A 15122-nucleotide genomic window follows, 5' to 3' on the forward strand; every position below is an offset into this window, starting at 1 on the left:
GAGAAATGCACTGAATCCACAGGAAATCTGACAGAAGATGCCGTTTCTTCACCCGTGAATCTTGAATTAAAATGCCAGCAGCTTCACACCTTCAACGTTTACAGAACAAATGTCATCGCTCAAACGGCGTCAGGTTTCTCTGGTTTTTCTCGTTCTCCAACTCACAAACGTGTTCCTCTTGACGAACTCGGCCCAGTTCATGTTGAGTCTTCGCAGCTCCTCGGCGAGGCTCCGGCTGGTCTGAGGATCCGTCGACTCGATCAGGTAGTTTCCGACCTCGTTCAGGTGGGCCTGCCGGGAGCCCCACTCGTCCTCCGACTCGGACGTCACCTGAACGAAAACACGAATACAGAGATCTTAAATTTCAGAGATGGGGAACAATGAAGTGTATCTGGAGTCATGAAAAAGGTCCAAGAGGCAAAATCTGGTGAACTTCTACTGATTTTAAAACACAAACTAAGCCTTTTGGAACATTTTGAGATTAGTAGCTAATATGAAAAGAACACAGATTACAGATTTTTGGGAGAATTTTGATTATTTCACCCATAACGTCCACAATGTGGAGGTTGATTGAAACATCAGCTTGGAATTTTAACACATTTGAGGTTCAGCTCACTCTAAAAATGATCGGATTTTAACTCTATAGTCGCATAATTTTCTCATTTTTGAGTTATTTCCAGGAAAAACAAACAAAAATGTGTCTTCCGAGATTAAAGATTCAAGAGTTAGAAATGCAGATGGCTGTTCTTTAAGGCTGTGCAACAAAAACTAGACATTATAAAAGCACACATAAAGAGTCACAACATTAGAGATAAATTTTCTGTCTGTGTCCATAATGATCCACGTTAATGTCACAGTAAGTGTAGAGCAGTAGTTCTATAAACAGTGTGTCTTTAATTAGTCTAAACTATGATCATTTACAGTTAGAATCATATGTATTGACTGGAAATACTTGTTTTCATAACTTTTAATTAATAGTAATTTGGGTGAACAGCCATTTAAATAATCCAGGAGGAACTATATCATTTTTTAAGTGCTTTATGCATGATCAGGATGAGAGATGCATATATCTAGGTCATTTTTAACATTTTTTCTTACTTTTTAGACAAAAAACACACAAAGAAACACAGAAAATTGATCCAGGGATTCTTGAAAACATATATTTACAATTACAAAACATTCAGTGCTTCAGCTTTGGATCCCCAAACCAAACACGACCACAGACTTTCACCACAAATAATGATGTTATTTACCTTTTGTACATTATTCTGAACTAATAAAGAGCTGCATTTTGGCCTCCAAACATGACGAACAACGAACACAAAAGCTTAATGTTTGCTGCATTTTCCCCCTTTCTATTCTCTTAAATAACCTGGTTGATACTTAAATTTTTTCCCCACCTAGTTTGCAGGTAGGAGATACAGTATATCTCAGTAAAATGTGGGAGATTTTTAAATGTTTGCAGAAATATCTTTCCAAATTCAGAGCTGCTCCAGTGAAGATTTATCTTTCTGTCAATGTTGAGTCTTAGCAGGTTAAGCAAAGCCACTATAATTATAATATTCTAAGAGATGAAAGACGAGTGAAACCAGCCACGTGATGAAATGTGTTTGTCGTGCCACAAACAGAGCAGGAAATATTTTTATTTAAATGTCATTTATACCTCTGGCCTGTGTCCATGCCGGTGTGTTGCAGATCCCTGTTCCAGCCAGGCCTGCAGGGAGCTCAGACAGTCGCTGTACGAGTCCCAGGCCGACAGAACTCGACCCATCAAGGTTTTAGACAAGGTCACTTCCCGCAAAACAGCAGCGGTTTCCTCCTCCAATTGGTTCGCCTGCTGGCTGACCTGATGGTAATCTGCAGCTGAGGAGAAAACGCCAGCATCAGTACCTCAAAGTCCACACAAAAGACCTTTTAATCAAGTTAGTATACTTGAATTTAAACTTACCGAGGGCAGATTTGCTAGAATATTTCTCAGAAATCTGCTTCAGCTTTCGAAGAGCCGCTTCCAACAAAGAAGGAAGCTCCTGTGTGTTCACCAGCTCCTGTAGTTAAAAGATTTTAAGTCAACGTTGCATCTCATCACACAGTGCAAACAACATTTTAAATGAACAGCTGCAAGATTAACTTTGTTAATGTGGTGAGAAACATTTATTTTGTTCCATATTTTTCCATAAAGTGACCCCAAATGGAAAATATAAGACATCCAGAGTATGTAACTATGAGATGTTTTGATTACTATAAAAACATGGTACACTTGTACATTTCGGGGTCCTAAACATCTTCAAAAATGATAAATAGTAGCTTTTCTAACCTCTACAATAACCAAATTATGTATATTGCATAATTTTTCTCAAACCAAACATGATAAGACAGAGAAAGTGACGTTTGTCCAGATGTTTAGTGTTTAAAGACTACAATTTCACCATATACAACATCATAAACTCTCCAGCTGAATAGTTAAAGATGAATTCAGACATGGAAATTACAGTATCTTCGAACCTTTACATTATTTGTTTTAAACCTTCCATCACGAACACTGATAAGAGTAGAGCCACAAACAATACAACCTTATTAGCTTAAATTGAATATGTCAAAAATAAAGATTTACTTCAACAGCATGATTTCAGGCAAGCTTTTATTGTTATGTTGCTTTTGAATCTGTCCTCCACTGCCTCCTTCATATCTCACCCATACTGACAAACAACTATGTTCTTTAAGGAGGCTTTTTTGCAGTTGCAGGGACAATAACAATCATCCTGAGCAGCACTTAGCCCAGGATGCAGTGATGGTGCCCCAACACAATAGTGACGGCGAATTACTCCGCACATGGGGACGTTAATATTGATATTAAAATGGCTAATTCACTGGAAAAACCAAGTGGGACTGCCTTACTGCACGATTCATGCCAAAACTTGCCATTTTTTAGCATGTAGGTTGCTACTTGGAGGTTGTTTTTTCAGGTAAATAGTTGAAGGAGAAAAGAAAACATGGTGGAAATGGTAGATTTATACCCAAAGTCTGTGTCCAGAGTGACAAATGATCTTTATAGTAGCATTTGATGAAACTGAAGAGACCACCAAAGCAAACCAATCTCGATTGTCTTGGGCATTGCTTCCCCCAGGAGGTAGTGATGGTGCCCTAACAAAATAGCGACAAGGGAATTGTTTTGCAACTGTGGAGATGAATAATGATATTAAAATGGCTAATTTGCTCAAAGAACCAAGCAGGGCTGCCTTACTGTAAGATTCATGTCAAAACTTGCCATTTTTTAGAATGTAGGTTGCTGCCCGGAGGTTCTTTCTTCAGGTAAATAGTGGAAACACGGTGGAAATGGTAGATTTATACCCAAAGACTGCAACCAATGAGTCTGATAAGCTTTTTAGCTCCACTTGAAGTTTAAATTCACCCTCTGGGATCATGAATTTCTGCATCAAATATCAAGGCAATCCTCCCAGCAGCCCCACGCCAACAAAAAAACGCTATCAAACTATCAAAGACTTTTTTCCAAAATCAAACCATGTCTGAAGCATGAATAAACTACTTCGTTCTGACTGCTCCCAGTTATTAAGGTGTGCTCTGAAGATGCCAAACCTAAACAAGGATTACTCACATGCCATTCCTGTAGCAACACCCTGACAGCCTCTGGGGAGATGTAAGGTCTTTTCCAGACTCGGAGTTTGGTCCTGATCTGCCCCAACAGATCCAGAACTGTGTGCCGGTGCTCACGGTATTCCAGCTTGATGCCGTGGTACTTTGCAGTCACTCTAACACTGGTGAACCTGGTCCACAGAGGGTTAAACGTCAGTATTTAGGCTCATACAGTGCCAAAAAACAAAACTTTATTGGAGAGCATCAATCTCAATCTTATGCACTTTTAAGTGGTGAGTGTGTTGCAGTTAAAGATGCTTTTCTGTGCTTGAGGAATTGTTTAAATTATGAGCAGCTCCAGGTCAGATAAGAAATTAATTCACACCCTGTGGTGCAGTAAATATAATTTTAAAATCCTGCACCTCGTTGGGAAAAGCACAATCATGGCTGGAAGTCAAGTAATTGAAAAAAGTCTTCTGAACAGTGTTACACACTTTGAATTAAAGAAATCAGGAGAATGAAAAAACAACAGTTTGATTTCTTTGTAATACAAAATTGAAAACAAACTCAATCAACATGTCCAACATTTTCAGTGTTATTTTAGGTGTTATTAAAACTGGGGAAAAAAACGGGGGTTCCACTTGGTGTAAGCTGTAGAAAGATGTTTCACCATGCTGAATGTATCTTCCAACAACTTCCTCCTCTGTTCACTGTTTTTGAGCCATGCTGCATTTATTTTATTGGCCCAGTAGCTTTCATTTTCCTCAGTCTCTCTTGTCGTCTCCTCTCTGCTTTGTGGAAACACTGCTTGCAGTTCAGCCGAATATTTGCTGAATATTTGCCAGGTGATTGTTGATCATTGGTAAGTCTGTCATGGTACCTCAGTTGTGCTGATTTTTAGCAAATTTTTTAATTAAACGTGCAGAAAAAAGTGATTTTAATGAAATACTACATCTTTGAGCTTAGATTTGGTGAATTTTCCCGACGAATCCACATAAATGGTTCAAGGAGCGTAAGAAATTTGATTTATGAAGCATGATTCTTTCTGTTTTTATAGCTTCTGGTGGAAAAATGACATTATTATTTTTTTTTTTTTTTTAAACCGGTAACATGTCGCTTAAAGCCAACAAATGACTTGGACAAGTTGTCTACACAGGTCTAAAAGCAGGGCAAGACTTAAGCAAAGTATGTGGTGCAGTAAATACAAAGAGAATGAGAAGAAAAACCGACCTCCTCTTTAGTTCGTCCATCTTGTCTGTAGGAACCATCATGTTTCTTTCTTCATCAGTGTTCTGGAAGGACTGGAAGGTCTTCACCTGCTGAGCCATCTCCTCCAAACAAACCTGCAGAAACATCAGCACAAAAATCTATATTTCAAGCATTTTGTTCAACTTTTTCTCTGAACACATGCATAAGCTGAGGTTATTTTTATCCTAAATGTGGTAAATCTGTTTGAGGAACCCGTTTTTCCTGAAGAATATCATACTTTTAATAGATAAAGGTGGTGAATGTTTACTTTGAGCAGCTCTTGCTTCTCCTTGGCTTCGTCGGCAGCTTGGCCGTGGTCCTGAGGATCTCCTTCATCTTCACCCAAAACTCCTTCTGTTCTCAGCAGCCAGCGAGCCACAGAGTCCAGAGGGGCTGGAAGACTAATATCCAACTCAATCTTATATTCACGGATCTGAATGGAAACACACAGAGAGGAAGTCATTACAAGTAAACTCGTTCAAATCAACATGCAGACAGAAAAAAACCCTGTGGAGAAAAAAATTTATTTTATTACATCTGGAAAAGTCCCAACCTGACCTCCTCAGAATCAGCTGATTTTATTTACACAACAACTTTAGTATATTCAGTGAAGCCATGAAACATTTCACTGTCATACTCTGAATATTACAGGACCAAGAAGTATGTAGAGGTGAAATTTATCACTTTTTATGGCCTCAGAATCTTCATCAGTACAACAGACACATGATGTTTTAGGAGGAAAAACATCTGTCTTCTGGTGAAAACTGACACCAGATCAGTTTTACATCCATCCATGTGCCACAGTCTGAACACTAAATCTGGTTTCTGTTGATTTTTTCTAACTTTGAGCATCAATATTATGGGATGTATCATAGTTTCATATCACAAAAAGACAAAAGACACAGAAGACAACCAAAATGCAACACCAAACAAAAAACATTGAGCAAAAAAGACAAAATTTCCAACTAAATCAGTTTTACATCCATCCAGCTGTCACAATCTAAAAACTAATTCTGTTTCTTTCTTAAACTGTGAGCATCAGTATTATGGGATATATTATAGTTTCATGTCACAAAGAGATGAAACTGTCCCAAAGAAGACATAAAACCATCAAAACATCACACTAAACAACAAATAGAAGACACAAAATGTCATGAAACAAGGGAAATGAAACACAAAATGACAAAAATGACAAAAAAAAGATGTCCACAATGTGAAAAAACTGTCCCAAAGACTCACAAAACAACCCAACATTGACGCAAAATGACCAACTATATCAGTTTTACATCCATCCAGGTGTCACAATCTAAACACTAAATCTGTTTGTTGTTTATTTTCTCTGTAAACAACTTGGAGCATCAGTGTTATGGGATATATCATAGTTACACATCACAAAGAGACAAAACTGTCCCAAAGATATGTAAAACCATCAAACCATCACAATAAATGACAAATACGAGACACAAAGCAAGAAAAACAAGACACAAAATGGCAAAAACGACAAAAAAGATGTCCACAATGAGAAAAAACTGTCCCAAAGACGCGTAAAACAATCAAAACAACACAGTAAACGACAGAAACGAGACCCAAAATGTCACAAAACAAGAGAAATTAAACACAAAATGACAAAAAAAGATGCCCACAACAACAACAAAGAACTGTCCCAAAGACTCACAAAACTTATGCAAAAATAAAGAAAAGAAACCAAAAAAATGACAAATATGAGCACAACACAAGAAAAACGAGACATAAAATCACCAACTACATCAGTTTTACATCCATCCAGGTGTCACAATCTAAAAACTAAATCTGGTTTCTGTTCATTTGCTCTGTAACTAACTTTGAGCACCAACCCATCTGACCCTATTATAGGATGTATAACAGTTTCAACAGTTTAATGTCTATGACAAAGAGTCACAGAAACAATCACTGGTATCCTGGATGTGTTTCTGTTTTCTGATAATTCACCAGAGAAAATTTTAAGAAGTGCATTCTGGGTAAACTTTCAAGACTCTTATCAGCATGTGTGATAGGTGGTTGGTCAGAACAATTATAGACAATGGAAGAAGATACCAGGATCATCTAATAGACATCATAAAAAACAGATTTACCATTTACACTGTGACACCTGGATGGATGTAAAATTGATCTGGTGTCAGTTTTTACCAGAACTCAGACGTGTTTCTCCTCCTAAATGTCATGGTTCTATCTGCTGAACTGATGAAGTTCTAAGGCTCAGAAATGATGGAAAAAGTCCATTAAAAAGTGATAAATCTGGACCCACCTCTATGGACTTCAAGGACCTGGAACTCTGGAAATATTCACAGTATGAAGGCAGAACTCCGATCATTTATAAAGTTACTGTAGATGAAGAACCAGCTGATTCTGAGGAGGTCTGGTTAGAAGGAATGATTGATTTTATTGGAACGTTGGCCGAAGGGACAATTACCATTTTACAGCGTGTCCCAACTTTTTTGACAACAGCATTGTTTCTCGCCTAATTAAAAACTACAACCAAACAAAACCACATCTGTTTGAAACCTATAGCGACATCTAGTATACAGAGTTTAAGTGTACATATGTAAAACTGCACACGAACCACCGTTGTACTAAGGGTAAAGGGATCCAACCTTTTCGGTGAGGGTGTCCCAGGCCTCCCTCAGCACTCGCTGCTCTTCGCTCAGTTTTGGAGTTCGTCTCATGGCTGTTAACAGAGGCATGATGGGTCGTCGCTGTTCATTAAAGGACACCAGGAAGGTCTGAAACACCTGAAGGAAAGACAATATACAGCTCAGGTTGAGTTAAAAAGCAAATAAAGACATTATGACCAGTTCTTTCCAACATACATGGTATCTCTCTGAGTAACTTTCTCCCTCGGTGGAGTCCCATCCCTCCAGCAGCTCGTCGTAGGCCTGAACCAGCCAGCAGGTCACCTCTTGAGCTTTACGATCAGGAGTCACCTGGATATGAGAAAAATTTATTTAAAAAACAGTTACTTACAAATACTGGAAAAAATGGAGGCTCCACGTGTAGATTTTGTATTTATGTGTCTCCAGCATCTCCGGACTTTTTCTCTCTACTCTGCTCATCATCTGTAGAAAGGTGTTTCACTATGCTGAATGGATCTTCGAACAACTTGCTCCTCTGGTCACTCTTTCTGAGCCATGCTGCATTTATTTTATTGATCCAGTAGCTTCTATTTTTCACTAAAAATGTCCCAAATAATTTGAAATTTGTCCATAACAACATAATGATTTCCAAAATGACTCAAAACCCATTGAAAGCAACTCGAATATTGTCCAAAATCTCCAAAAAATTGTAGAAGTTAGTAATTCTTGGTCAATTTTAAGTCTATTTGAGTCCCATCAGTTTAACCAATTTCAGAATAAATGGTGATATATGATGGATATTTAAGTATTTCCATGTTTCCAGCCTCTACAGACTTTTCCTCTCTACTCTGCTCATCATCTGTAGAAAGATGTTTCACCATGCTGAATGTATCTTCCAACAACTTGCTCATCTGTTTACTGTTTCTGAGCCATGCTGCATTTATTTTATTGATCTAGGATGTTTTTTTGTCAAAAAGACAAAAACTTGAACAAAGTAAAATAAAATTGACCAAACTGACACAAAATTGGTCCAAAGTAACAAAAGAAAGTCCAAAATGTTGAGTAAACTGTTTGAAAGGACCTGAAACTTGTTCAAAATGGCTCAAAATTTGTTCAAAATTTGAATCATTATGGACAAAATTGAGCCTCTGCTCAACCTCGGTAGCTTTGATTTTCGTCTCAGTCTCTTTGTGGAAACACCTAAGTTGTGCTGAGGAACCCAGAATTCTAAATTTTTGACAAATGTTTGATAGAATAAAGTGATTTAGATCAAATATCATAGTTATTTAAGCTTAAACTTGGTTAATATTCCTCATGGAAACAACTGATTAGTTCAGGAAACATACGGAAGTTGAGGTGCGACTTCCGATTCTTTGTTTTTATTGTTTCTAGCTGATAAATGATGTCATTTTGCCATTTTTTTTAAAAGAATGCATGTCTCTTAAAGCTCTTAAGCTAAAAAAAAAAGACAAGCATCACAAGTGTACATAGAAAAGATAAAGGCAAAGCAAGGGCAGCAGAAGAGAAGCTGGTTTACTCTTTCCAAGACTGTATTTGCTGCTGAAATACATGTAAACAAGTCTGAATGTCTTGTCTAAAAACACCGTCAACAAAAGGCACCAGTCCAAAAAAGCTGAGCAGAAAGTTTTCCTATGTAAAGAGCTCTTTGTGTTGCAATATTAAGGCTTATTTGTTGCAGTTTTGTTCAATATGTGGAGCGAGAGCCTCTATTTTTAAACATATTTACTCTTGCAGGGCTCCTCAGACCGGATTAAAAAGTGCAGCTCAAACACGGCGATACGTTGTCGGAAACCTGAGCCAACAGCTGCTTTGTTTCTGTCCGATCCGTCACGAGGAGATATTACTTCACCCCATGAGAACTCCGCTGAGAGGAACACGCCCTGGCCGTGGCTTTGGATCTTTTCCCAGAAAACATGGCAAACTAGTTGGTCGCTGCGTGATCGGTCCTGCTTCAAACCACCACGTGATCCGGCCGTAATCTCTGGCTCTGAGCGACTGATAAACAACCTGCCCAACATGTCTTTACCAGACATAAAACGTTGGCGGTGAAAATGCAAAGTTACTCGTGGACGCTGATTTACGCCGTGAGACATGACAGTAATGAGGCGGTGAAGCCAGAGGGGGTTTCAAACGTGCAGAACGAAGGCAGGAAAACATGAGATGCTGTAAATCCATAAAGCAGCGATAGAGGCGTGGGAGTTTTAATGGGAAATTCTTGTTTCTAAAGCATTTCTACCTTAAGTTTTTGCTTCTGTGGCATCACATTTAGGACAAAAAGGCTGCAGCACATTCCAAATACAACCTCTTAAGACTCTTCTTTTTTATTGTTAATACCAGCAATGTTGCACTTTATTTCTTCAACCAGCATGATTTGCACATTAATTGCACAGTTTTTTGTGCATTGGTGTCCTTATTTTTTCTTAAATGTGAGCTACTGGATACTGCTCACCATCTGTAGAAAGACGTTTCACCCTGCTGAATATATCTTCCAACAATCTGCTCCTCTGTTCACTGTTTCTGTTGCTTTTTAAACTGGACAATTCTGAATCCAATTCCAAGTCTCACAAGTGAAGGAAAAGAGGAAGGAGGCTCCACATGCAACAGATTTTTAACAATTTTTCTTTCTTCTTGTTTCCAGCCTCTCTTTCTACTCTGCTCATCAGCTGTAGAAAGATGTTTCATCATGCTGAATGTATCATCCAACAACTTCTGTTCACCGTTTCTAAGCCATGCTGACTTTATTTTGTGGATCAAATTGGTTCTTTTATTCAAGCTCCAAACTGAAATTGTCCAAAATAACTCAAAAAGTGTCCAAAGTTTCATGAAACTTGTCCGCAACAATGCAAAATTCATTTAAAACGACCATCTTTGAAAGATTTTGGACAAGTTTTTAGTTACTTTGCACAATTTTGAATCCAATTTCATGTCACACAAGTAAAGGAAAAGAAGAAGGATGTTCCTCATTATAGATACATCTCCAGACTGTTTCTCTCTACTCTGCTCATCATCTGTAGAAAGATGTTTCTCCATGCTGAATGTTTCTTCCAACAACTTGCTTCTCTGCTCACTTTCTGAGCCATGCTGCATTTATTTTATTGATCTAGGATGTTTTTTTTAAATCTCTAGCTGTCCAAAATGATTTAAAACATGTCCAAAGTAACATCAAATTACCTAAATTGACTCAAGAATTGTCCAAAATTACTTGAAACTGACGCAAAATTTATTCAAAATGACATTTTTTGAGTGACTTTGGACGGTTTTTGTTATTTGGGACCATTTGGAATTCATGTTTGAGTCTCACAAGTACAGGAATCTATCCATCTACCTATTATCTAATTTCACAGGGAGGTTTGTGTTCATGTAAACAATTTTTTCGTCCAACATGTCACTGATTTCTTCACAATTAGTAGGAGGGAGAAAGGTGAAGATTAAAACAGGTGTAGGTTGCAACAGTTTCGTCTACCTGTCGAAGAGGTGAAGCAGAAATAGCAGGAGTGTAGTGAACAGGTAGGTTGATGGGAGAAGGACTCTTAGGAGGAGTCAGGTATTGTGTCTGGGAGGAAAATAGGGAAGAAGAATAGAAGAAAAGCAAAAAGGAAGCGAAGAAGCAAAGAAATGAAGCAAAGATCAAAATGTTGAAGTGAAATCACACGTAGATAGTGCAGAAATACTGGATGACTAAACAATATTGGCGAAAACCGACTTAAATAACTGTATTTTGTCAGAATTAATCATTCTAGAAAGATTGTAATGGAGGATATCTGCATCCGAAATCAAATAAAATTGAAAAAACATGTGGTGCAACTCTGACAAAAGCATTTACAATAGTTTATTAGCCTTTAAACTGGACTGACTTGAATTGTTAAATGATTTATTTCCCCATGTGCTGTCAGAAATTACAAGATGCTGCCAACAGAGAACCTGTTTTTGGTCAACATTATCCTTTTTGTAGGTGAAATATTTCCAATTTTTCCATATAACTGGTTTCTTTATGCAGCCAGATTTTTCTTTTCAATGTTTCCATGCTCCCTTGTGTGCGTTTGTTGATGTCAAGAAACTGTGTTTTTTAAAATAAAGTTATAAACAAAAACTCTGTGGATTAAAGAAGCCTTTTATCACAATAAATGATGCTTTTTCAGACTTTTCTTGCAGATTTGTCACAGAACATGAGAATAGAGTGAAGTTTCATTTGGCAATAAGCCACAAAAAACCCGTAGCGTGACGTTTGAGTTAATTTACTTCACAATTTTGATGCTAAAATGACGTATTGTGCAGCCTTTTATTGACTAAAATTGCATAAAACGTCAATATTTGAACCAAACGGCTTCAAAAATCGCTTAATCTGAGAATTAATCTAAATTCTGCATAGATTTATCTGCATGTGCATGTAGAAAAACAGAAAATAATTACATAATAAACATTTATATAGCAGCCTTCAGTGTTTACATGACAGTTTGCAGCAAAAGGTTTAGAACAATCCCTTAATTGTCTGACTGTAGAACACGCTGCCGCTGGTTTTTATGGTTAGAAACAAGCCGCTGATGACCAGATTTAAAGGATTCCTGCCTGAACACTAGGGTGATTATGTACACAAGGCTCATAAAAACACTGATTCTGGCAACAGTTTAGAATAATAAGTGGAGCAATTCAGAGGAAAAGAACCCACAAAGCTTTGAAGAACATTTAGATATGCATCTTTGTTGAGATACAGAGTTTTTTTTTTATTTCTAGTGTAGATTTGGTCCTTTAAATGACGTCATGTTGCAATATATGTAAACAAAGCATCACATTTTTGATTGTGGGCGACAGCAGAAGTAGTTTTTAAATTCATACTGACCTGCATTTCCTCCTCCGGTACCGGCAGGTCTCTGGAGTACTGCAGGAACTGGGCCACGTAGGTCATGATGGACTTCTCATCCGGGTCTCGAACGTCCACATCTGCATCAACATCACAGTCCTCCATGATCACAAACAGGTTCGAGACTAAGACACGAGCGACAGGCAGGTGGAGTTTTGATAAAGAGGAATCTGAAGAATGGAGGTGTAACTTTGGTGCCTTTAAAACCAAACAGGCAGGGCGGAAAAGGGAAAACAAATGAGGGTTTTATGTGCCGACACCAAGTCAGCAGACCGGGTCGCTTCGTCATTGCTCTCGCCCTCAGGCTCATCGCACAAAGATTCACATTTAGTCCGACTCTAAACACATAAAAGGATCAATAACCACCAAACAGAAGTGTGTTTTACAGCCGCTGACGAAAGGAGGAAGCTATTCAAACATCCTCGTACTCTGAAGGGAATGTTTTTGTTCTCCAAATTCTTCTTCTTACTCCCCTGGAGGACTGAATCAAGAGACCAAAACAAAAATGGTGCGCAATGGTGGTCACCATTTAAAAACCAATGAAGGTGGGACGTTGTGTAAATAAAAACAGAATGTGATGATTTGCAAATCTTTATCAGCCTAAATTCAATCGAATACTCTCCAGAGACAAGATATCTAATGTTCAAAATGAAGCGAAACAGGCTAAAAACTAGATTAAGGCTGCATAATGTTGGAAAAACCAATTTTGCTCTTGAGCAATATGAAAAAATAGAACAATTTTCAACAAATTACTTGAATGACACGATTTGGAAAGAACTACTCATTGTAGGAGTATTTGGAGCAGTGTATATATGCACTGAAAGCAAAAAAAAATATTTTAAAAAAAAGCTGAAAAATCCCTTATAATATGGTCTCAAAGTCATCTTAAATAGTTTTCTTTCCAGATCTGGTTCAATAGTTAAATTGTTTTTGGCTGATATCAATATTTCTGTTGCTGAAGATGAAGTTTTTATGCAAAAGGAAAAAAAGCTCAGAACCTTAATTAGGCAAAATGTACTTATTTTTGGAGTCTGATGTTGTTTTCGTCTAAAAATAAACTAAAACCTGCCCGAAGTAACAGAAAATCAACCGAACTGACACAAAATTGGTCCAAAGTAGCAAAAGAAAACCCAAAATGACTGGAAACCTGTTTGAAATTACCTGCAACGTGTTAAAAATGGCCCAAAATTTGGTAAAAACGGGTTGTTTTGAGTCATTATGGACAATTTTGAGTCTCTGCTCATCAGCTCTACAAAGATGTTTCACCATACTGAATGTATCTCCAACAACTTACTCCTCTGTTCACCATTTCTGAGCCATGCATTTATGCTATTGATCCAGGAGGTTGTGATTATTTCTCTAGTCTACAGTTTAACCTAAAATTGTCCAAAACATTATTTGAAACATGTCCAAATTAACATAAAATTACTTGAGTTGACCGAAGATTGTGCAAAATAACTTGAAATTTGTCCACAAGGACTCAAAACGACCATTATAAGTGATTTTTGACGCCTTTTTTTGTTATGTTGGACAATTTTTAACCCAATTTTGAGTCTCGAAAATAAAAGAAAGTGTCTTTAGTCCAAAGTTTCATCTAAAATTGCCCAAAAAAGTATTTGAAACATGTCGAAAGTAACATAAAATTACCTAAATTGACTGAAGAATTGTCCAAAATAACTGGAAAAATTACTTGAAACTTGTCCAAAGTGACTGAAAACCGTGGTTGCCATGATTTAAAAAAAAAAAAATCCAAGTGGGATTAAAATGCTGTCAAAAAATAAGTAATCTATGCTTTTGAAGCTTGATAAAATATTAAAACTTACTCGACCTCCAAAGACGTCACTTTGGACAAACACCTTAAGGTGAAATTCAGCATATTACATTTATTAGTTATTTTATAGACAGTGTCATCTGCATAGAAGATGATAAATTAGTGGCATGTTTAACCGTAATTACGACAGTTTTCACATGAAATACCAATGAGTTTAAATGTAAAATTAGTTCTTAAACTTCATACTTTCTTGTCTTGAAAGGAGTAAATAGTGTTGACGAGGAAACTCTGCTGCAAACTTGCTTTTCAGTGTTGTGTGTTTTTTTGAGTTTTTATATGTATATTTTGCAGGAAAAACAAATATAAACGCTTAGAAAAGTGATGAGTTTTGCAGCCTTTAAACTGGGCTGTGAAGGGCTGTTTTTTGTTGATGTATAAAGAGCTGCAGGTCGGTTCAACGTCGAGGCGTGGCCCTACTAAACGTACAGCAGACGGGATGGAGCTCTGTTCAGCTGCAGGGTTTTAAAGGAGGTGTGGTTGTGTTTTTATTTGCACTTTAGAAAGTCACCACCGTGAAACAATCGGGAAAGAAAAAAGATTTTATTTCCCTGATTCACTGCTTTGTTCTGCCGCTCCCTCCAGCCATTCACTCTGCTGCAGTCTCATAATTAATGCAATGAGGAGGAGTTGAGTCTGAATGTTGTGTTTACAAACAACAGCCAACTAATCCTGAATGGTGCAGCTTTAAAAGTGCTCTAATTACACACAAACAATAAGCTTTTCCTGATCTGAATTTTTGTTTACGTCATGCTGGTGTTGGAAATTAAAAAAGGCAATTTGTTGCAGGATATGAGGGGTGAAAAGTTTAACGAGCTTTCTAAATCAATAATTAGCAGCGTTATGATCAATAATGGATTAATTCATGACATAAACTGAGCACCAATGGACATCTGTCTTGTGTTTAAATTCCTGTTTTCATCAACAGGCACATGATTTGGGTCACAAACAGTTCAGCGGCATGTTT

The 15122-nt window shown here is 37.5% G+C and overlaps 1 protein-coding gene across 14 annotated transcripts in view; it reads right to left on the minus strand.

Annotated features, from left to right (window-relative positions):
* The window catches only part of syne2b (spectrin repeat containing, nuclear envelope 2b), a 212925-nt gene that overhangs the window by 161401 nt on the left and 36402 nt on the right, over positions 1-15122 (minus strand). For 13 of the 14 annotated variants that reach the window (XM_055005572.1, XM_055005580.1, XM_055005576.1 and 10 more), the window contains 10 exons: positions 12307-12407; positions 10933-11022; positions 7686-7799; positions 7470-7607; positions 5108-5272; positions 4822-4934; positions 3614-3782; positions 1949-2045; positions 1664-1863; positions 166-330 (listed from right to left, as the gene is read on the minus strand). In XM_055005572.1, the coding sequence (XP_054861547.1) occupies positions 166-330; positions 1664-1863; positions 1949-2045; positions 3614-3782; positions 4822-4934; positions 5108-5272; positions 7470-7607; positions 7686-7799; positions 10933-11022; positions 12307-12407 (1352 nt within the window). The remainder of the gene's footprint in view (positions 1-165; positions 331-1663; positions 1864-1948; positions 2046-3613; positions 3783-4821; positions 4935-5107; positions 5273-7469; positions 7608-7685; positions 7800-10932; positions 11023-12306; positions 12408-15122) is intronic. The other variant, XM_055005574.1, reaches the window with a different exon arrangement.

The sequence above is a fragment of the Amphiprion ocellaris genome, chromosome 20 (assembly GCF_022539595.1).
Source record: "Amphiprion ocellaris isolate individual 3 ecotype Okinawa chromosome 20, ASM2253959v1, whole genome shotgun sequence".
Taxonomy (NCBI): domain Eukaryota; kingdom Metazoa; phylum Chordata; class Actinopteri; family Pomacentridae; genus Amphiprion; species Amphiprion ocellaris.